Here is a 21758-nt window from a genome sequence, read left to right as displayed (position 1 = left end):
ACTTGCAGGAGTTTGATGTCGTGTGCAACAGCATGAAACCCCCGAAAATTACAGAGGAACAGATAAAAATGAGGGCATTCCCCTTCTCCTTGAAGGACTCTGCTAAAGACTGGCTGTACTACCTACCACCGGTAGTATCACCACGTGGGACCAGCCGAAGAAAAAGTTCTTAGACAAGTACTTTCCCGCGTCTCGAGCTGCAAGTCTAAGAAAGGAGATCTGTGGTATCAAACAGCATCCAGGAGAGTCACTCTATGATTATTGGGAGCGATTCAAGAAGTTGTGCATCAAGTGCCATCAGCACCAAATAAGTGAACAATTGCTCATACAATATTTTTACGAGGGGATACTCTTCAGAGACAGGAGTATAATCCCTCTGTGCAAGAATTTTCTGAGTTTGCTTGCAGGGATAAATTTAAAATTGTTGCGAACGAGTATAAGGGGATGAAAGCAATTTCTAAGGTGAAAATGAGTCGAAAATTAAGGAAGAAGGTTGCACTCAATGGCTATGTGAATCTCGGAAGAGGGCCACCGATTACAAGGAAAATTGAAATACATCCAGATTGAAGAGTGATGTTTAACGTCTAGCCAAAGACGTTAAAGAAAGGCGCTCATTGGGAGGCAACCCAATTTCTTTTAGTTGTTTGCTCGGTTTTGTTTGTTAGTTTAAATATGTTTTCATCGAGTTTGACTGATTTCGGACTTCAATTTTCGTTTTTTAAATGATTCGTAGGTGTCTGTCTGACATGACGCGCCCGCGTCAAGTCGTATGGAGAGTTCATGGTCAGAAGGGTTCTTGCCTTTTTAACGTGCCCGCGTCACGTTCACGGGAAAGGTAAGTATTCAAAACTTGAGAACAGTTTTCGATTTCCCGTTAATCTCTAATTTTGAATTTCGAAAATGAGTTTTGTTAATAATAATATTTAAAATAATTTTAAAAAAAAAATTTAAAAAAAATCTTTTTTCGTTTAGCTATAACCTTTGTTTCCAAAATTAAAATTTCAAAAAAATTTTTTTTTTTCTTTCTTTCTTCTTCCCTAATCCCTTCTTCCCTTTGTCCGTTGCCATCTCCTCCCCTCATCACCAGCGTGCCGCCGCCTCTGCTCACTAACCACTCGCGCGCCGAAGCTCTCCCACAGCCAACGCCGCCAGCTTCTCTTCTCCCTTTCAGTCCGCCACTGTTTTGACGACTTTAGGAAAGTCCCGTTGCCCTTCTTCTTACTATTGCTATTTATTTGTCACATTGAAGGCAATGTGTCATTTAGGTGTGGAGGGGATCAGTTGGGGTGCCAGTTTTTCTAATTTTTAGTTTTTAGATATTTTTCCTTTATTTTTAGTTTGTTATTTGTTCATTTTCTTTCTTTCTTTCTAGTGATGAGCTCTCATGTGAATGCCAAAGTTTGATATTGGATTGTTGGCTCTAAATTTACTCTTGCCAAGTTTTAATAATAAAAGTGCATCGAGTTAATGTGGTTGAGTCCAAAACATCTCTTTGATGAATATCGGTGACTGCTTGACTCTTTTGATTTCTTTGTTAACTTTTCTAGGTATAGAGAATGACTGGTAGCATTTTAATGTGAATTGGTCCAATTATTAAGTTTAGTTCTCTATGTTTGAAAAATGAGGCTAGCTGCTACTATTTTCTTTGTGATATTTTGAGTTATTGTGTTATCTGGCTGGGAAATAAGGGTGACTGTACTCCGTTATTTGTTACTACTGAATAACAGGGGATCTTCACCTAAAGTGTCGATTCTCGCGTCAAAAAGTAGTAATTTCTATGAGTACGTGGTTGTATAGCGGTAGAATCTGAGTAACCGGGCTCCTTCATCTGGCAAATGTTGGAGTTCGCGTCAAAAGACTTCAATGGCTAGAGAATAAGTCTTGTGTTACTATTGAAAAAAAAAGAAAAAAAACGAAGAGAAAAATAGAAAAACGTGAAAAAAAAGTGAAGGTTGTGTTAATGTGTGATAAAAGTCAGTTTGCCGATTTATGGATTTAATGTTGAGATTTTGGTTAATATTTGGACCATTTGTTGATAGATGTTGTGCGCCATTCATTTTTCTTAGATTAGTTAACTTGGAATTGAAGGAGGTTGTGGTTTAGAAACTAACCGGGGTGATGTTTCTCGGATTTTGATCACTGATGCTTGATATATGATTTTCTCGGTTTCTTGACAATATGGTAGATGAAGTAATGACCATTGTCAAATATTGGTGCTTGTTTACTGTTCTCATGCTTGAAGACAAGCATGGTTTAGGTGTGGGGGGAATTGATAGGTTTCAATTTTATCATTTATTTTATAATTAATTTCCCCTATTACCTGACCCAATGTAGATTAATTGTTGGATTCTACTTACTTTTAGTATTTTGCATTTATTTCATGGAGTAGAATGAAAATATGATAACAAGTGCCAATTTGACAGGAAAGGAGTCCAAGTCACAGAGCTTACCCAATTTGACATGAACTTTACTAAAAGCATGAAGCAAGCCCCAACAACTAGAAAAATACCAAAGATAGCTTCCAGACTGGATCCAATTATAACTATTACACTCCTTGAATTGCTTTTAGGAGAATTCACCAAGGCATTGCTTCCCGTTGAAGTCTATTGCACCTTAACAAATAAAGAGACTGTTACACACTCCTCCATCATTTCTAAGGGAAAATACTTCATTCACTAACGAGCAACTCCCCCCTCAGATTGCAAAATGTATCCACAAGTGAATACCGAGCTTTACAAGAACAGTTCTTTAAACAGAACTCTTTACATTGCTCCAACTTCATGCTCTCACCATATAAATTTGAGGTACTGTCAAAGTAACTGATGTTTTCAAGTTCAAGAAGAGAATGATACTGATGATGGTAACAATCGATTGGAGTAGTGAGGAAACATCCAATATTGGGTTGTCTGAAATTCACAGGTCTGAAAAAGCTTGTGTCACCATTATCAATTTCAGAGCAACTGCATTGATTCCTTGAGCAAATGCCATACTTTCCCACAGCATTGGGTATCCACAATCGCCAGTGTATAAGAGATCACTTATCACTACCCAATCTGAATTTGACGAGGCATAAACCCTTAAATGTCCATCAGACTCTAATTTCATTACTTGGGCTGCTGGTGAAAGCGCGTAATTGTCAAAGCTTCCATTCTCAAACTTAACATCAAGAGGTATAGTTGCAGCACTTAAACCCTCGTACATGTCTGGGTAAAAATAGACCTGTGGGGGGCTGCATTCATTATAGGAAACCAAGGTTCCATTTTCAACTGCAAGGGAGTATATGCCTTGACTTGAATTTGAATCTGATATTCGAGAAGACAGCCTCTGACTGGAATGAAGCTTCTGTCCGAGAACCAAAGAGTCTGTTTCGTGATCAAATGATTGCCAAACAGATCTACTCTTGCTGTCAAAGAGTAGCAGATTTCCCATTCCAGTCAAGTTTGAGCCTGCAACAGACTTGCCACCAGTATTGGTTGACCAAACTATTCTACCATCTGCATCTGCCAAGATCAAATCTCCATCTCGAGTGACATTCAAGGTTGCATTTGCTTTAACAGGATTGTTTCTGTTAGCAGACCAGACTACTTGAGAAGATTGTATAGTGGGATTGTTGGAACCATGCCTTTGATCTTCCGGGGAAATAAGGGCTCCTAAAATGTGAAAGCCGGAATTTTTTTGTAAATAATGTTATTAATTATTTTACTAGTTGTTTACTTAGTTAATTTATATCTATAGAGGTTGATGTTAATCTTGTTTCATCTCAACCACCAAGTGATAGTAAGAATCCACAACCGACTCACTTTCCATATAGCCTAAATAACCGACCTAACATGCTAACATGTCTTACATATTCCATCTGATCATATAGCGAATTTAATAGATGTCATGATAGAGAGCGTAGGAATTAACGTGAACTTGTAGATATTATAGGAGACAAATTAGGAGATAAAGTAGGAAGAGATAGAGGTTAGTTTGAGTGGTGGAGTTATTTTAGGTAGAAGTGGCGACAACTGACTCCAACTATAACTAGTCTAATAGCAGTTAAATTTTTACAGCGTTACAAGAAGAAAACCATAAAAATAGAGAGTAAGAAAGTGTCAACGCAGCGGAAGGAAAAGTTGAAATCAAGGGATTGGACGAAGGAAAGAATACAAGAATTCGACTCCTCTGGCAATGAACACGTAAGGTCGCGAACTCTTCTTTTAATAGTTCTTAGTTTTCTCTTTTATTAACCAAAGATTTTCATCTGTAGCAGCCCCGAAACATGTCTGAAATATATAAGGTACAAGTTTTTGTGAGTTTTGATAAGTGTTCTTGTTTAAATTATGGAAATTCATAAGCCATGCGATTTCCTTTTGGTTACTAATAATAGTAGTTTGAATGTAGAAAGTCAGAAGAATACTCAAACCAATGAAAAAGGTGAAAGTAACTGGACCGTGCTTTATATAATGTTTGAGAGGAATTGATGATTTCTTTTTTGAAGCACCTCTGTGGTTCTGCCTGTCAATGGGGTTTGGTTAGAGAATAGAAGGAATTTTATGGCATAAGGGGCATTGGAAGGCAAGGCCACCATTTATTTAAAGAATGTATATAAACTGGGAAGAGGGTGCCAAAGCATGGTCGTCCTCCATGTCTTGCTGACGTGCGGGTTGTGAAAGTGGCCCATGAGCTGGAAATTTCTGCATCTTTTGTTCTTGGAACCACAAAAGGCATCAAATGTCTTTTGTCCTTGGAACCCAACAGTACTGTATTTATTGCGTCCTTGCTAGCAACCTTATAAGAAAGGCAGCGTGCTTTTTATTGAGCTGTTAAAATTGGGATGGTGATGATTAGCTTCCTATTAAAAGCAGATAATAGGATGCTAGAACCTGAATGACTTATCGGCACTTGCTTCCTATTTGAGCAAATTTCAGCTTGAATTACTCCTGTTGTGGGATCAATTAGTTATAAATTATTAGTTAAATAAATTAGAGTGTCCAATAGGAACATTGAATTTTGACTTAATTACTAACACTGCCCAATAATAAATATATATCTTCGAGTAGACGGACGACTATACATTCGTTCGCTATGCTGGCCTCGAGCGTCTTAATGGTTCCTCGGATTTGAAACGCAAAGGCACTCTTTGCGGCTTTTCATGAAGCTTCTCGGCCCAGCTTTTCATGAATGAAGGTGGAAAGTAGCTTTTTAGTCATTCTTCATGCAGACGTCTGGACTTATATTCCTCTCCTACAGCTTATTTTGCACCTGCTGCTCAGCCTTCGGCCCTTCGCTGGTTTTGTTGCATTTTTTGGGCTGTTACTATTACCATCGATATACTCCTTGTTGCTATTAGCTAGAAGAGGTGTTCATCCTGTTTCTACTTTAGAGTTCTTTTTTTATCAGATTATATTTCTTGTTTCATGCCTATCCAGGTTCTAACCTTAATGAGGCTGTTATTCTATCAATATGCATTCAGTTTGACTTGTTTACTGATTAACATTTTTCGTTAGTAAGATTAGTACCTGTCACTATATTGCTTTTCCATGGTGAGTGCTGTTTAGATAGTTTACGTTAGTCGGTTGTCAACTGCTTAGCTGGTTATGTAGTGTGCGTTGCCTTTGTTAGCTCGTTACTTGTTTTTTTTCTTTCTCTTTGGCACCATCGTTTTATATGCTGATGTTTTTTAAGTTACTGCTATTCCTCCTATCTGTATGTGTTTAGTTTTATATTTTGTTTGCTCATTGCATATGTCATTGTTCCTAGGACTATTCTTTGTTATTTCTTTCTGCTGGGTTTCGCTTCTTAGAGAAAATGTCATGTTTTTTGTTCGCTGAAGCTCGCTTTTATAGATGAGTCACTGCTGTTTTGTATTATTTATGCCATTTGCTGCGAGTTGAGTTGTGAAAACATATCCTAGACAAAGTTACTTTGCCGAGCCTACCAAAGTTACTCTAAATGGTCATGGACTAGCATCTTTACCAGGTTCTGTATCCAATGCACCAAATATTTCTGAGGCTCTCATTGGATTGACTGGCGTTCCAACGCTATCTGCTAATGCAGGTATGACTGCTTCCTTTTTTTTCGCTGCCATTTAAGTGGTGGCTTCTTTCGTCTTGTCAAGTTGGTCGCTGTCAGTCGTCCTTCTATCACTGCTTATGGCCTGCTTCTTTTACTTTCTTGTGCTTGCTTAATTTATGGTTTCACCTAATTGCTGCTACCGCTAATGTCCGATGCTTCAATTTTCTACAAGGTAAATGTAAAAATAGTAGCAGAAGAACTCTTTCTCGGTTGGACAGGATTGCAGAAAAAGTTTTGGCCCTGCCTTATACTCTGCCCTGTCAGTATTGCGGAGCACAGCAATTCCATATGGAACCTCCTAACTTTTGCTTTCGGGAGGAAGAGTTAGCCTTGTGAGCTCATCGATGCCTTATGATCTTCGGCGCTTGTTCACTGGAGAAGATGAGGAGTGTGAACACTTTAGGAAAAATGTTCGCACTTACAATAATAACGTCGCTTTTACATCATTGGGTGCAAAGTATGATAGAGAACTAACTAAAAACAGGAATGGCCTTTATACATTTTGTGTCCAGGGCCAGGTCTATCATTATCTTGATGTGCAGTCGCGCGATGGTAAAGCTTCTGGTATTCAGTTATACTTCTTTGATACCCTTGAAGAGCTTGCCAGGAGAGTTGATGGATCGCCCAAGTTAAGAGAAACTACTCTCAGGCTGCTTCTGCGTATCCTTGCAGACAACCCTTATGCCAAATTCTTTAAAGATCTCTGAGGTGTGTCAAATCTTGATGACCATAGGATCGTACTCAACTGCAATGTGAGTCTGGATCATCGTGTATATAACCTCCCAACTGCTTCACAGGTTGCAGCGATATGGACTGGAGATGGTGATCAATTGACTAATGCTTCTGCTCATATTCAGGTGTATAGTTACTCGGATACAAGCCATAAGATCAAGTATTTTTATTCTTGCTATGACTCTCTGCAGTATCCTTTGTTGTTTCCTCGCAGCGAATGTGGATGGCATCCTGGTATCCAGCGGGTTTAGGTGAAAAATAAAAAACGAAAGGATCCTACCTCTGACAAATATGGAGTAGAAAAGCAGTTCTCATGGTATCATAGTTTCCATGTTTACTCCATCATGAAAAATGAATAAATTTAGATCAATCAAAAATAGAAGTTTCCCTGTATCATGTTTCTTTTTTCAAGTGTTTAATATAAGGATTATTTTTGCTCATATATTATTCCATTCTCCGCAACTTCTTTTTCTTTACCAGTTTAGACTTAGCAAATGAAAAATTCTCTTGCTGAAAAAGTTGCCAACAACACACGGCTTCTTCCAGACATTTCTTTTTTTTTTTTTCTAACCTCAGTGCCTCCGTACTTGCTCCTAAAGAACATCCAAGGTGTATGTCAAAGGTTATAGGACAAAAAATAAAAAAATGTACTTACATTTCCAGTATATATTCTATAACCATGCTAAGAATCCAAAAAAAAAAAACTTCCGTCCTAACTAAATAATTTCTCTGTACAACAAATCTTTTCTGAAATACATGTTCACTGTCTTCTCAACTTGGGCATATTTACAACGTACCACCGTGCGCAAGCACGGTGAACATCTCCTAGTCTCTTTTGTTTGTATTCAGTTGACACACATGCTTGTTGAATAAGTGATTATTTGTCATGTTTTTATATACAACTCCTTATTCAAATATGTAAAATGATTGTATAAATCTTTTTTAGAATAATGTTAATTTTACCTGCATAAAATATTGGATTTCTCTCGTGTGGCTCTTATGACACTATCCAAGTTTTAAATTCAAACAAGGAAATTAATTTAACATGATTTGTATTGATTTTCGTTTGATAAATGTTAATTCTTTTTTTTTGTACCTTCTGTATTAGTAGATAGAGAGTATGCAATGGGTATTCCAAACCTATTGGGATAATTTTCTAATAAAATTTTTTTACATTTTTAGTAAATATATTTCTAAGTTATCTTTTTATATCACATACATTAAATTAGTATAATACATTTTTCTAAATTTTTTTAAAAAATAGTGATCCAAACTGAAGTTAGGTTTTAATAAGAGGAAATTTTTGAAGTACTCTACTCATTATCGTTCTTATTAGGGGTAGGCAAAATTATTCGCTTATTCGAAAAATCGTCATATCCTATCCAATGCGAAAATTAGGATACCGAAATTGTATTATTTGATCGGGTCAAAAGAGGGTCATGTACTCGCTAATATGCGAGGCATGTTAGGGTCACATAATTAAAAATTAACCCCCCCCCCACACACACACACATATATATATATTTTTATTTATTTATTTATTTATTTTTATATACATATTATAAAATAATAATTTAGAGCTAAATAAGTAATTTCATTGAATAAATTGTATTACAAATATGAGAGACTATTATTTGGATAGAGTGTTATTTGAAATATTATTTGCAATAATTATTGTAGTACTTTTTGTGATGTGATATATGTGAGATAAAAAGGTGATTGAAAATATAAAAGGGTGGATTGAAAATTGTGTTTATGATGCAAACGAAATATTATTTGAAAAAATAGGGTATCTAAACAAACCCTTGTTTGTTTACAAGATTAATTTGTAGAGATCATGATCTTATGTTTCATAGAAAAGAATTTAATTAATGTGGAACATATATTCAAAAAAAATTTACTATTTACTTCAAATTTTTATTGATTTTGAATTCGTTTAATTTTTTTCCTTTACCTTATATTCTCTTTGCATGCTTGTTTCTTGATGAAAAATTTTTTTTTGAGAAAAAATTATTTATTAAATTTTAGATGAATGTGTAAAATATAAAATTAAATTAATAGAAATCATTTTTTTGAAAAAATTAAATAATAAGCGGGGCGGAAGCGGTACCGTTGATCCGACCTATCTTAGCAAGTACCCTATAACTGGATACCCGTTAATATATGAAGCGGGTAAGAGTTAGAAAATGACTGACTAGCAAAATACGAGTCACATATTGTTTGGACAGCAATTTTTCAAAAAAAAAATTACTACGTTTCGTGAACACATTTTTCAATCATTTTTTTATCTCACATAAATCAAATTGTTATAGTAATTTTTTTATAAAAAAATTTTAAAAAATTTTCTAAATTTTTTGTTAAATGATGGACGGAACGAATACCCACCCCCCACACCACCCGTAGTTCCTATGTATTACAGCACAGCACAGAAATATCCGAACGTTAAATGAGAGGGAAATTTTTTTTTTGATAACCCGGAACAATGGGCCTGTTTGGAACCTGAGTTATTTGGGAGTTTGTCTAAAACTTTACTGTAGTGCATTGTAGAAGTTTTTGAAAAAATTTTGTAGAAGTTTTTGTAAGGTGAAAAACTTTTTTGTAGAAGTTTTTGTAAGATAAAAAATTTTGTAAAAGTTTTTGTAGAGTGAATTTTTTTTTTCCTTTTCTTTTTTTCTTTCTCTTTCTTTTTCTTTTTTTCATTTTTCTTTTCTTTCCTCTCTTTCTTCTTCTTCTTCTTCCTTCCCCCTCCCGCCACCCCTCCCTTTCCCCTTCTCCTCTCCTTTGCATTTCCCCCACCACCCTTTCCCCCGCCCCCTCTACCCCTTCCCCCTCCCCTCTGCACGCCACCCCTCTGTCCCGCCCCCCTCCCCTGTTCCCCTTCCCGTTTCCCGTTTCCCGCCATCCCCTCTGCCCCGCCACCCTCCTTCCCTATTCCCCTGTTCCCCCGTCAGCCGTAGCGTTGGCGTGACTTGGAGGAGAAAGAAAAATCAGAGCAGGAGGAAAGTAACTGCTGCTGCTGTATAGGTCGGGGGAGTTTGGCCAGGGAGGGGAGGTGTGACAGCCTCACCTTCCCCTAAGGCGAACCAAAGGGGTTAGCGGACTGCTTGCCCAACTCTCGCCAGGACTAACGGTTCAGTATAGAGCGAGCTAATACGTTCCGGAACTTACAAACGCGTGTAAACAAGTCAAAATGTCAAAATAAAAAAAAATGAAATCGGAGTCGGCTATGAATAGTAACCGACCCGTCAGAACCCAACCAAATATCAAGCAAACATTCACATCTTGAAATTTAGCATTTACAAGCCAAAGTGGCATACAAAAGTATTCAAAAGTGGATACATGTCTGGTTTGCCAAATCAAAAGAGAAACGGTCCCAAAAGTACAATTAGGGTTTCAATAAATGAGCTATACAAAAGATATGTCCAACTAACTCACTTCGGCAACCAATTATCAATTGCAGTCCAAAAGTATTTATTTTCCTGTAAGGAAAACAAAAGGAATAGGGTGAGCTTACGCCCAGTGAGATAATACCACTCAAGCAGCAAAGTTCACATAAGTATCAAGTTTTTCATTTCAATACATCAAAAGTAAGTAAAGGCACACATCAATAGTGGTGGTAAAAGGATACGGGCGGCTCTCAAGAGCCCTTTTCCTCGTTTGCATTCTTGATCGGATCTCATTGACTCTCCGTCAATGTTTAAAAGTAACCAACCGTAGACTCCACTTTACTTCCATTCCTTCCACCCAACATACCCCTACCGGGCCCGAACTCCAAACACTTGCACTGTGGTATTACTCGAGTATACCGGAATCGAGAGTCTCTCATACTACAAGATTCCATATAACAGTCCTCAAGGTTCATTAATTGGCACGACCAAGCCCTCGCCGGCTCGATTCAATCAATTACCAATGGGGTTGAGCTCAATGGTAACAATCATAGTCGTTGGATACTCGTCCAAATGACACCAAGTCAAGTACATTTCATTTCATGTAACATTCCATGTAACATTCCAATAACATGAGAAATAAGTGAGAGTGATAAAGTATACCATCACTTCAATCAATATCGATGGTGCAATAAACATTTAACTCATCCAGTTCAAGTATCAAAGCCATATAGTAACACACAAGTGAGTAGTACACTCACCAAGCTTGAAAGTGATATTTCATGCACTTCCGTCAAAGGAACATCGTGAACCACCGTCACGCCCTAAAACACGCAAACAAGTACAATGAGACTCGATAACGAGTCATAAACCAAAGCCAAATATCACCAAAATAGGGTTCCCTAAGCATACACAAGCAATAGAGGAAACCAAAAAATCCGAAAATGGAGTAAGTGTTAACCCGAAAAAAAAATAGTTTTTGACATCATTTTGCGGTTTTGGTACCAATGGCACTACGATTATCGGATGAAGGTGCAAGACCCACCGTTTCGAAGCTAAGAGATAGGGCTACAATATTACAGAAGGTCACTCAACCCAGTTTCGGGTGTAACCAGGTCAAAAATGCAAGATACTACCCCAGAACCGCAAAAACAGATTCACAGAACGCATTCTAGTGCAAACATCATAAATCAAGCTACCTAAGTCCAAATCCAGAAATTCCAAAGCCATCTGAAAGCTAAGAAACAGGGCTACATTTCATCAGAAAATCTCAACAACCAATTCGGAAGCATTCCTAACCAAAATAACCAATTACAGAAGCAATTCCCAAATTCGGGTAAAACCAGGGCAGCAAGGGTAATTCCATCTTTTCTCAAGTTACGCTACTCCGATTGACCTGCAATTTTGCAGGCACCTCTAAAATATCATTCCCTACAACTTTTATGTTTTAACCCAAGGCCAATTCGGTCTCTAACTATGAGCTACAAAACCGGGCAGAATGTAATTCAAGGAACCCTAGCTTTCCAATTTTTCTTCCAAAACAGAAATTGCTTGCAATTAACCACTTTTTCCACTTTCTAGCTTCCTTAAAAACCATTTCCAATCATCATACATAACCACATAATCATATTCATATGAAAACAGAAAAATCCCCAATAATTACAAAACTTCACCAATTCAACCAAAAATCAAGATATAATCCATAAAAGTGCATCTTATACTACCACTAATCATGATTTAAGCATCATTAGAGGGAGGAGAGGGGTCTTTCTCAACTTACCTTAGCAACACAAGAAAGAGAGCAACTAGTCCTCTTAGCTTTCCAAGTAACTCCACAAAACAATTCACAAACACTCCCTTAAGGTTTTCTATGGAACAAAAACAAGAGTAGATGGTTGAGTGATTTGATTGAAGCAAGAGGGAATCAAGAAATTGAAGAGGTTTTCTTTCTTTCCTTCCTTGAGAGAGCCGGCCACTTGAGCTAGGAAATGGAGCAATTTTTGGTAAATTTTTAGTTTATTAAGTCAAATGGTAAAACATGGAATAGTAGTCATACAAGTCAAGCCAATAGGCAAGTGACACTTGTCACTTTATTTAATGCAAGTCTATCACTTTGTTTCCTCTCACACCAATCCAAATTGCAACCTCTACTTATCTCTTAACACCCGGTAAATTAATTCTAGTATCTAAAACTTAACCTAGTTGGCCGAATTTTTCCGAACTTTTTGCCCTAGTGGGTCCCACGTCTAGTATACGCTCTTAATTTCTCAAAACCTATTCGATACTAGAAAAATCATCTAAAAACTATATCTGCTCCTTAAAAGTATCTAGAAATTTTCCTAATCACGAAAATGCAGAAAACAAGCCATGAAAGATAATAAAACCTAGAAAATGGGAAAAATTGCGGGTTCTCACAGGAGGGGGAGAGGGGAGGGAAGGAGAGAGGGAGGGAGAAAGGAAGGGAAAAAAATTTTGGGAACGTCGGCGCCGGAATAGATAGCCGACGCCGGAAACGGCGGCGGAGGTGCTGGCCGACGATGAAGGTATGGTGGATGGGGTGGGGGAGAAAGAAGACGAAAGATAGAAGTTTTTTGTGTATTAGATATTTTGGAGTGTGTAGGTTAAAAAATTTAATAAGTTTTTTTGAATTCCTATAACTAAAGTTGTTAAAAAATTTGTTACTAAAAAAGTTGTTAAAAAAACTCACTTCCAAAGGGGCCAAAGAGGCCAAATGAGAGGGAAATTACTCCCAAGCATAAGCCGCAAACACCTTAGACGACGGAACTGTTGGGGTCATAACCCCGCCCCTGGCCAAACCAAGTCCTAGGAGGTCGTGTACGAAAAGGGGGAAGCAAGAGAATGGGTGATGAGGTTTGATAGCCTCGGAAACCGAGAGCTCACGGCCGAAGTCCAATAGCCAAGTATCTGCGTGGTGGGATGGAGTTTTTCAAAGAGGGCAGGTAAAAAGAGGACATGCCGTGTTGTCAGTTGTGGTCAAGGAGCTGTCAAAATTCAGCCCCGTCCCAAAAGAAAACGCAGCGTAGCGTTTGACATTTTGCTTTCAACGGCATCATCACCTTCAGCTTTTTCTCCCTGATTTTAGTTGTTTGGTGCTTTCTTTAGTTTTGGCTCTGTTTGTTTGACTCAATTACCAGGATACTGTAGCACATAATAATAAGTAATGTTTGGTTTATTCTCGATCAGATCAACTTCTTCCTTTTGCTTTGACACTACAAGCATTGAGATCCATGCATGAATCGAGGGGCTCCGGACCCTATATCACTGGTCTACATCTAGTCTAATCTTGTAAGCGTATTTCTATTGATTATTATATCATTGTTAGAGGCAAGTAGAACTTTTGTACTCATCTTGTACACGTATTATTATGCGTAGTACTGCATATGTAGTAGCACTTTTGACTTTGAGATTTATGCATCATCTTCGAGCCAAAAAAAAAAAAAAGAAAAGAAAAACGAAGACTTTTAGGACAGTAATCCATTTAATCGAGCAGCGGCAGAAGAAGAAAGAAACAAATAGGTGGGTCCCGAGTGCTGTAAAAGTTGAAAGTCTTTTTAAGAAAATGTCAGGGTGTCAGATTGATGATGCCTTTCTTGCTCCCTCCTGTTTTTGTAATTAACCGAGACAGAAGGCCTTGAAATGATCGCATCAGTTGTTGAACCTGCTCTTAGCCTCGGAATCCCAATGCTCCTCCTGTCCAAGCCCCCGCATTGCTATCTGCTTGGCTTCTCTTCTTATCATTTAACTTATCATCTCCGGATCCTTCTTTCGACCCTCCTCCTCCTTCCCTCTAAATATGAATGCTACTACTGCTGCTTAACAACAATAATTTGTGTAAGCCGTAGCCAATTATTAATAACGTTATGCCAAGGAAATAACCCCAAGGGAAGACTGAAGAGGGGAGCTATCGTACGAGTGCTACTGCCACCGCCAATCTCTCTACCTCTCTGGACATTCACACATGGCAAAAGCCTTTTCCTTGGTCAACGACAGTGGCCGCCGGGGGAATTCAAGCCTCAACAATTGCAGCGACGACAGCCCATTGCCCATCTCCTCAAACAAGGACTTCAATGTGCCGCTGCATTCTTCTCTCAATCTCCACAGCGGAAAGATGGCGAGAAAGAGGGCAGCTTCTGATATAGAAATCCAGCCGGTCCAACGCTTTCTCCGTCGAACTGCCTCCCCAACGACTACCGCGGACATAATACCTTTGGATGAATTTGGGGTGTGCTCTATCAATATTGTAGACACTAATACAGGTGTTATCAACAATCCTAACCAGCACCAGCACCCTGACGACGTTCCCACCTACTCCACTACTATAGTGCTACCTTCTTGCACGGATTTGAGTGTGACGACGTCGTCGGCAGGTGGGACTGGGTCCGAGTCTGCCTTTTCCACTTCAAGCTCAAGTAACATGATGGGTTCCTTATCGCCTGCTCCTCTTCCTCACAATCTGATTCATCATCGCCAAAGGCCCCAAACCCCAACCCAGACCCCTTCTATATGTGTTTTCTCCGGTCTGCCCTTGTTCCCCCCCGACAGGAACAAATACGCAGCCGCTGGAGGAGCTGAACAGCTCCTTCCCAGTAGCACCAGCACCTCCTCCAATACTGCTGCTGGCATTGATGGTGCAATGTTATTCACCATGGAGGACAACACTACAGCAGCAGCATGGATCGACAGCATCATCAAGGATCTCATCCACAACTCCGCCAACGTCTCCATACCTCAGCTCATTCAGAACGTGAGGGAAATCATCCATCCTTGTAACCCTAATCTTGCTGCCCTCATCGAGTACAGGCTTCGTTCTCTCACTAGCAGCGCCGGGGCTGCCGACACCCCAAACCCTGATAATTACCATCCCGAGAGAAGAAGAAGAGAATCAATATCAGTACCACCTAATGTACAAAGACAAGAAGATTACTTCCACCTTCAAGGACAAGGGCATGGGCAGCTGTTAGCAGGATCTTCCGGGCTTAAACTCTATCTAGACGAAGACAACTTATTTTCTCACACTAACACCCACTCCCCGCTAATTCAGGACCAATACTTGAATTGGGGATTTGCTCTTCCGAGAACTGCTTCTACTGCTGTGGGAGGAAATAGCCAGCAACAGCAGCCCATGCGCAATAATGATCCAACTGCAGCAGCGGCTACTGGAGTTTCTTATGTTTCTTCCGCTACCGTCACTAATTTGGCCAATCAAGTGCACCACCGATCACAACAACAGCAGCAGTCTTCTGAGCCAGAGGAGACTCAAACCCCCCAGCCCTCGGAGCAGCAACACCGGGATTCTCCACCTCCTCCTGATGCTGATGCCGCTGCCGCCGTCACCGCTGCTTCTTCAGCTTCAAGGAGTTTGAGAAACGAAGAAATTCGACAGCAGAAGAGAGACGAACAAGGTTTGCACCTGTTGACCTTGCTCTTACAGTGTGCGGAGGCCGTAGCGGCGGATAATCTGGAGGAGGCAAACAACATGCTCTTGGAAATTTCAGAACTCTCGACGCCATTCGGTACATCCGCACAACGTGTGGCTGCCTATTTCTCTGAGGCCATGTCCGCTAGACTTGTGAGTTCGTGCTTGGGAATTTATGCATCTCTGCCCGCTGTGCCGCACAGCCAGAAGATGGTTTCGGCTTTTCAAGTTTTCAATGGGATCAGCCCCTTTATAAAGTTCTCTCATTTCACAGCCAACCAGGCCATTCAGGAAGCCTTTGACAGGGAGGAAAGGGTGCACATCATAGACCTTGACATAATGCAAGGTCTGCAGTGGCCAGGGCTCTTTCACATTTTGGCATCACGGCCTGGGGGGCCTCCCTTTGTTCGCATGACCGGGCTGGGCACCTCCATGGAAGCCTTGGAGGCCACTGGCAAGCGTTTGTCGGATTTTGCGGAGAAGTTAGGTCTCCCATTTGAGTTTAACGCGGTTGCTGATAAAGTTGGAAACTTGGATCCTGGTAGATTGAAGGTCAGCAAGAGGGAAGCAGTTGCAGTTCACTGGTTACAGCATTGTCTGTATGATGTCAGTGGCTCAGACAACAGTACCCTCAGGCTCTTGCAAAGGTGAAAATGATTATTCGATCACTAATTAAATTAAATTTAGTAATTCATAGGGATTTGCTTTACCTGGCTGCTCAATATATATGTCCGTCTTTGGGGCATTGCTTGCTTAAGATAAATTTCTACACAAAAAGTAGCTCCGCATTGCACATAGCTGTATTTATTGAGCATATACGGTAGATGCGAGGCCCTCTCTCTCGGCATCTCTAAAGTAGGAGCAACCACTAAAAGCTAGCTTGGGGTGTGTGAGTCGTAAATGTTTCTTGATAGTCGAATGAAATGGTTCAACCTTCGCAACGGTGGGCAAAACTATCTTGTTACAAATAGTGGCCGTGACTATATGGTTTTGAAATCAGTAAAATGTTTACTTTCTCAGATTGGCTCCCAAAGTGGTAACGGTCGTAGAGCAGGATCTAAGCCATGCGGGTTCCTTCTTGGGAAGATTCGTGGAGGCAATACACTATTACTCGGCATTGTTTGATTCGCTGGGTGCCTGCTACGGGGAGGAGAGTGAAGAAAGGCATGTAGTGGAGCAGCAACTCCTGTCGAGGGAGATACGGAATGTGCTAGCTTTTGGTGGTCCGTCAAGAAGCAGCGGCGACAAGTTCAACAATTGGAGGCAGAAGCTTCTGCAGTCAGGCTTCAAGGGTATCTCTTTGGGGGGGAATGCTGCAGCCCAGGCCACCCTTTTGCTTGGAATGTTTCCTTCAGACGGGTACACCTTAGTTGAGGACAACGGCACCCTCAAGCTTGGGTGGAGGGACCTGTGCTTGCTTACTGCATCTGCATGGAGGCCCTCCTAAATCATGCTTCTGCTGAAAGCCCTCCACCGTCCACGCTTCTCTCACTAATTTTCCATGGATTAGCAGTTGCTATCCTTCATCTTTTCGCTAGCTACCTTTTCGTTCTTTTTTTTTTTCTTTTTTTTTTCCTTTTGTAATTCTCAGAATCAACGTGGTCTACCTTTCTAAATCGAATATTTACATAGCCTCAGCGGAGATCTTTGTTCTTTGCTTGAGGATCAACCCGAAAGTCTGAATTTTACGTTGCATTCGATGACGATGTGATATTAGCCAACTACAATGCTCTCAAAATTTCCGTTCTCTTTTTTCTGTATTGTTGTTGAATCATTTCAATAGTTTGAACTACTTGCATTTTGATTGCATGCTAAACAGCAGTAAAATATTCAATTCAAGAACCTCATCATACATGCCTGGCTGAAAATTGGTTTTTAGGAAATAGATAAATATGTAATAAATGATTCATACAACAAATTAGAAAAGATTCGCTATTGAAGCTGAAACTTGGTTAAAACAAATAGATATGTCTGAAAGGAGTGCTACAGTGTTTCTTAAAAATATTATTTCAAATAATTTTTTATCCAAACGTAAAGTTTAAACGGCCTAAACGTTCCATAATTCAAAAACAGAAGAATAACGGAACATACATGATGATATTTGTGACCCAATGGAAATGAAATATAACTCATTTAATTGCATAAGCTTGAACTAAATGTGGAGTGTGTTTAGATATGAGATTATTTGAGATATAACATTTTTTATATTGTGAGGTATGTAAAATAAAAAAAATTGATTGAAAAATGTGTTTATGATATAAATAAATATAAGCAAAATTTTCGTGGGAAAGAAAGACCCTAAATTTTTCCTTGTTTGAACTATTTAATGGTTTGAACCGCTTGGTTTTTTACCCTTAAAAAAAACTGCTTGCATTTTGATTGTAGCAATTATGAGTAAAATATTGAAGACCCTAAAATTTTGGCCCACATACATGCTCACGAAAATGTGAGTCTATCTAACAAGTACCCATTGAAATGGAGTTTACATGACGAAATTATATAAATATGAGGGAAGGTAAGTAATTATTAGTAAACATTTGTAAATTTGGTGTAATTTAAGTGTATTAATGAGTGCTGATTGATAGCATCTTTAAAAAAATTGATAAATATGTTATAAAATGAATTGTGTAACAAAACAAGTTCACTAACGAGGTTGAGAATTTAAGTTAAACCCAATAGAAATTGCTTAAATAAACTATATAATGACCAGCTAAAGATTCACTAATAAAGTCTAAATGGACTGAGTATTCCATCAATCTAGAAAAAAAAAAGAAAAAGGAAAAATTCAATTTGTGATTCAATAGTGGGATTGAAATATAGCTCATTTAATTAATTTAAACTGGAATTAAATATGGCTTATAATTTACCACAAAAATTAATAATGCCCATACCTGTTTCTAAATATATGATTTGTTTTCGTAATTTAGACATGAAAAGTAAGGGAATAAAAAATTAATAAAAATGTAAGGGAGAATTCTTTTTTCTTCTTCTACAAGTTTCAGAGTATGTGCCAAAAAAATAAATGATATTTCCATAAATAGATTTAAGTAAAGAAGCAAGGGTAGGATTCCCTTATGAGTTATGACTACGAGAGAAGGGTATTTAGATCTTTTTTGTATCCCTTACTATGTACGCTAATTTGGCATTGTGTGATAAAGTACAGCGTTCAAGAATACATACCAATTTGGATCAACAGGGCTGCGACTACATTGTTTATCGAGTCTTTCACGTATTGTGAGCATGCAATTTTTTAAATTTCTCCTCTTTGAGATAATTGTACTAATCATCTCTCACGTATAGTTGATATGAAAATATAGTCATTCAGAAAGAAAATGAGTGATTTTAATTTTTAGCATACAAATTGTGCTCGTTTTTTGTCCTTTAACACATTTTCTGACCAATTTTGATCGGAATGAATCATGGATCTGTCACATGTTCAATATATAAAGAATAAACTTAACAAATCACTTGTTATGGAGATCGATTGATTCAGTCAAAACACTTAAAAAATTGGATAAATATTTGGGTAGACACTTAAAAAAAAAAACTAATAGCCTTTTGTCATTTGTGTAACTTGACGAAACGAAATACGCTATCCCACCAATTGTCATCAAAGTTTGTATTGTACATGTAACCGTGATCACCTTATGTTAAAATTGTACTTTGCTGCAACACCCATGTAAGGAGGATGTTCCTTATCTATCAGATAACTCACTTCCTTGGTGATTTATTCACATGGGCTACATTGAAATGGTTACGGTAGCATTTACAAACTTTGATGAAGTACAGAAATAACCGCCTTCTCAAATATAAATTGCTCTATAATGCATTGAAAGCCGCTTGGTCAGTTAGGGTCTAGAAATAGCAAATGGACTGATAAAGTATTGCCTCTAAGCAATACTCAAGTTACAAGGACGTGCCTTATACCTGTAAGGATACTCACTCTCATGCTATTTGTTCACCTGGCCTACATTGAAATAGCCGTGGTGGCATTTGTAAACTTACTTCAAAGTTACTGCCGTCTCCAACGAAAATTATTCTATAATGCAAGGAAAGTAACCTGGTCAATTAGGGTTTAAAAATCACAGTTGGACCAATAGAATTTGCTTATAAGTAATAACCAAACAACAAGAACATACCTGACCACTCCACAGTACTCACTTTCTTGATGATTCATTTACCTTGGTTACATTGAAGTGGTCAGTCGTGGTATTTGCAATCTTACTTCATGAAGCATAGAATGCAACTGCATTCTTAAATGAGAATTATTCTGTAGCGTATGAAAATTAACTTGTTACAAGTACATACAATATGGAGAGGTGATGAATACACTGTACTGACTGAAAGTTTGTATGCCCAAAAGTCAATCAACTTTTACGGTTTAACATGCAATTGAACTATTTATATTATAATAAATGATATTTTTATCATATTAATTGCAAATATATTTATATTTGTGCATTTTTTTGAATTTTTTGTAGAAAAATTACTGTAGCGATTTGATATATGTGAGGTAAAAATGTGATTGGAAAATGTGTTTACGGAAAACATAATAAAGCCCCATACAAAGCCTTAATCGATGAAATCATAAGAGTTATGATGGTGAGATTCATTCGATTGTAAACAAGATTTATTCGTAAATATCTCTAATCAAAGTATTAACAAGAAAGGGGATTATTAATACGGTTAGACTAATATATATTATGCCGTTTCTATATAAGAAGTAGTAGATTTTATCTATTACGCTGTGTGAGACACCTAAACTAATATATAGGTGTTTGACAGATTGATCAAATTCACTAGATTGATCAGCATAGAGATATCCTTTAAGTTCCAAAAGATTAATCTCTAAGTGACGTTTGTGTAAGTAATCATTAGATTTAAGGTTATTAGTATCTTGAGTACGGACAGATATATTTTGTTTGTTATATAATTGCTCCCGTAACAGAGAATGTTCACATCATTAATAGATGAGTATATATTTGAAATATAGAAAGGTAGTGAATAACCTATAAAGATTTTATCACCTCTTATGAAAAACGAGTTATCTCATATCTAGCTACTTGTAAAAATATAATTCCGAACTCTTAGCACTAAGTGGAAAAATCTTAGAACATGTTTCTAAGTACTTCTTCACTGGAGCTATATTTTGGTACAAGAAATGAACATTAATCACGTAATAGAATAGGCACAACTTATTCCAAAATTAATGTGAGATAAGTGTGATAAAAGATATTAATTATACAATAAGCATTCATTAAAATGTGAATCATCTACTTAACTTTTCTAATTACTTGGATCATCATGATGCATTGTCAGATGCCATTTTTTTATGTATAAGTATGATTTAATTGATTAATGGAATCAATGATAAATTAAAATGAGTTTTAATTTATCCAATTCTTATTTATTAAGAATTATAACTCATACTTATTGCCAATGTATATGAGAACCTAATGGGTCACACATATTAAGAACTTTTTAACTGGATTAAATAAATTTCAAGTAGGAACTTGGTAGATAAGTTTTTATAACTTATAGTTTAATTTGTGGGACAAATTAAATTTGGGAGACTTATAGTGCAAATAAGATCAAGTCTTCTAAATACAAGTGTTGTATTAGAATAAGGAAATTGAATCCTATTGGAAACTGGTTTCAGGTTTCTATAAGGATATGGATACCTTATTTATCTATAAATACTGACTAAACTTTTGCTAACAAGACTAAACGACACACAAATTATCTAATCGACACACAAATTGTCTTGTGAGATTTTTGAGAAAAATCTTGAGAGAAAAATACCCAAAATTCTTCACAAGGAAATAATGGAAAATTCTCATATCTTATTTCTATTATTGGAGCAAGTTTTTCATGGTGAAAAATTAGGGTTTTTTCTTAACCAATTTATGGGAAGTGTCTTGGCAAATTTGACCTAGGAGGTTCTAACTAAGGAGGTTCATGCGGATCCCCGTTAGGGGTCGAATATCTGTACAGCTATGTGGATCACTTTATCCCTCTACTTCAGATATCCACCGGTTCAAGAAGATCTCTATGGATTGAGATAATCTTATTGAATGACTCTGTGTCACATGGATTTAATCAAATGTCACATGAATTGAAGTGGTGAGATGTTTGGGTCGAGA

At 37.8% G+C, this 21758-nt stretch overlaps 2 protein-coding genes and 1 non-coding gene across 3 annotated transcripts; 1 reads left to right on the top strand and 2 right to left on the bottom strand.

Moving 5' to 3' along the window:
• Positions 1–202: 202 nt before the first annotated feature.
• LOC113772631 lies at positions 203–309 on the bottom strand. The gene has a single exon (XR_003468599.1). It is a non-coding gene; the product is annotated as a small nucleolar RNA R71 (small nucleolar RNA).
• A 2604-nt stretch (positions 310–2913) lies between these two features.
• LOC113771034 (EP1-like glycoprotein 2) lies at positions 2914–6073 on the bottom strand. Its single transcript, XM_027315662.1, has 2 exons — positions 5962–6073; positions 2914–3650 (listed from the first exon to the last, which is right to left on the bottom strand). The coding sequence occupies exons 1-2, from the start codon at positions 6071–6073 to the stop codon at positions 2914–2916; spliced, it is 849 nt and encodes a 282-aa protein (XP_027171463.1).
• Positions 6074–12283: 6210 nt separating this feature from the next.
• LOC113771033 (protein SCARECROW-like) lies at positions 12284–17310 on the top strand (the record flags this gene model as incomplete). Its single annotated transcript, XM_027315661.1, has 3 exons — positions 12284–12325; positions 14113–16262; positions 16636–17310. Coding segments are annotated over 3 exons (2619 nt in total), but the record flags the coding sequence as incomplete, so codon positions are not given.
• Positions 17311–21758: the final 4448 nt, after the last annotated feature.

This window comes from Coffea eugenioides, chromosome 5, assembly GCF_003713205.1.
Source record: "Coffea eugenioides isolate CCC68of chromosome 5, Ceug_1.0, whole genome shotgun sequence".
NCBI classification, from domain to species: domain Eukaryota; kingdom Viridiplantae; phylum Streptophyta; class Magnoliopsida; order Gentianales; family Rubiaceae; genus Coffea; species Coffea eugenioides.
This window is presented reverse-complemented; position numbering and strand designations above follow the sequence as displayed.

Bases quoted from the DNA above. Each gene is read 5' to 3' on its own strand.
- LOC113771034 (XM_027315662.1), bottom strand. From the start codon at position 6,073: ATGGCAGCGAAAAAAAAGGAAGCAGTCATACCTGCATTAGCAGATAGC. The intron at 3,651-5,961 runs GTAAAGATGCTA...TTCACATTTTAG, and splicing joins TGCATTGGATACAGAACCTG to GAGCCCTTATTTCCCCGGAA.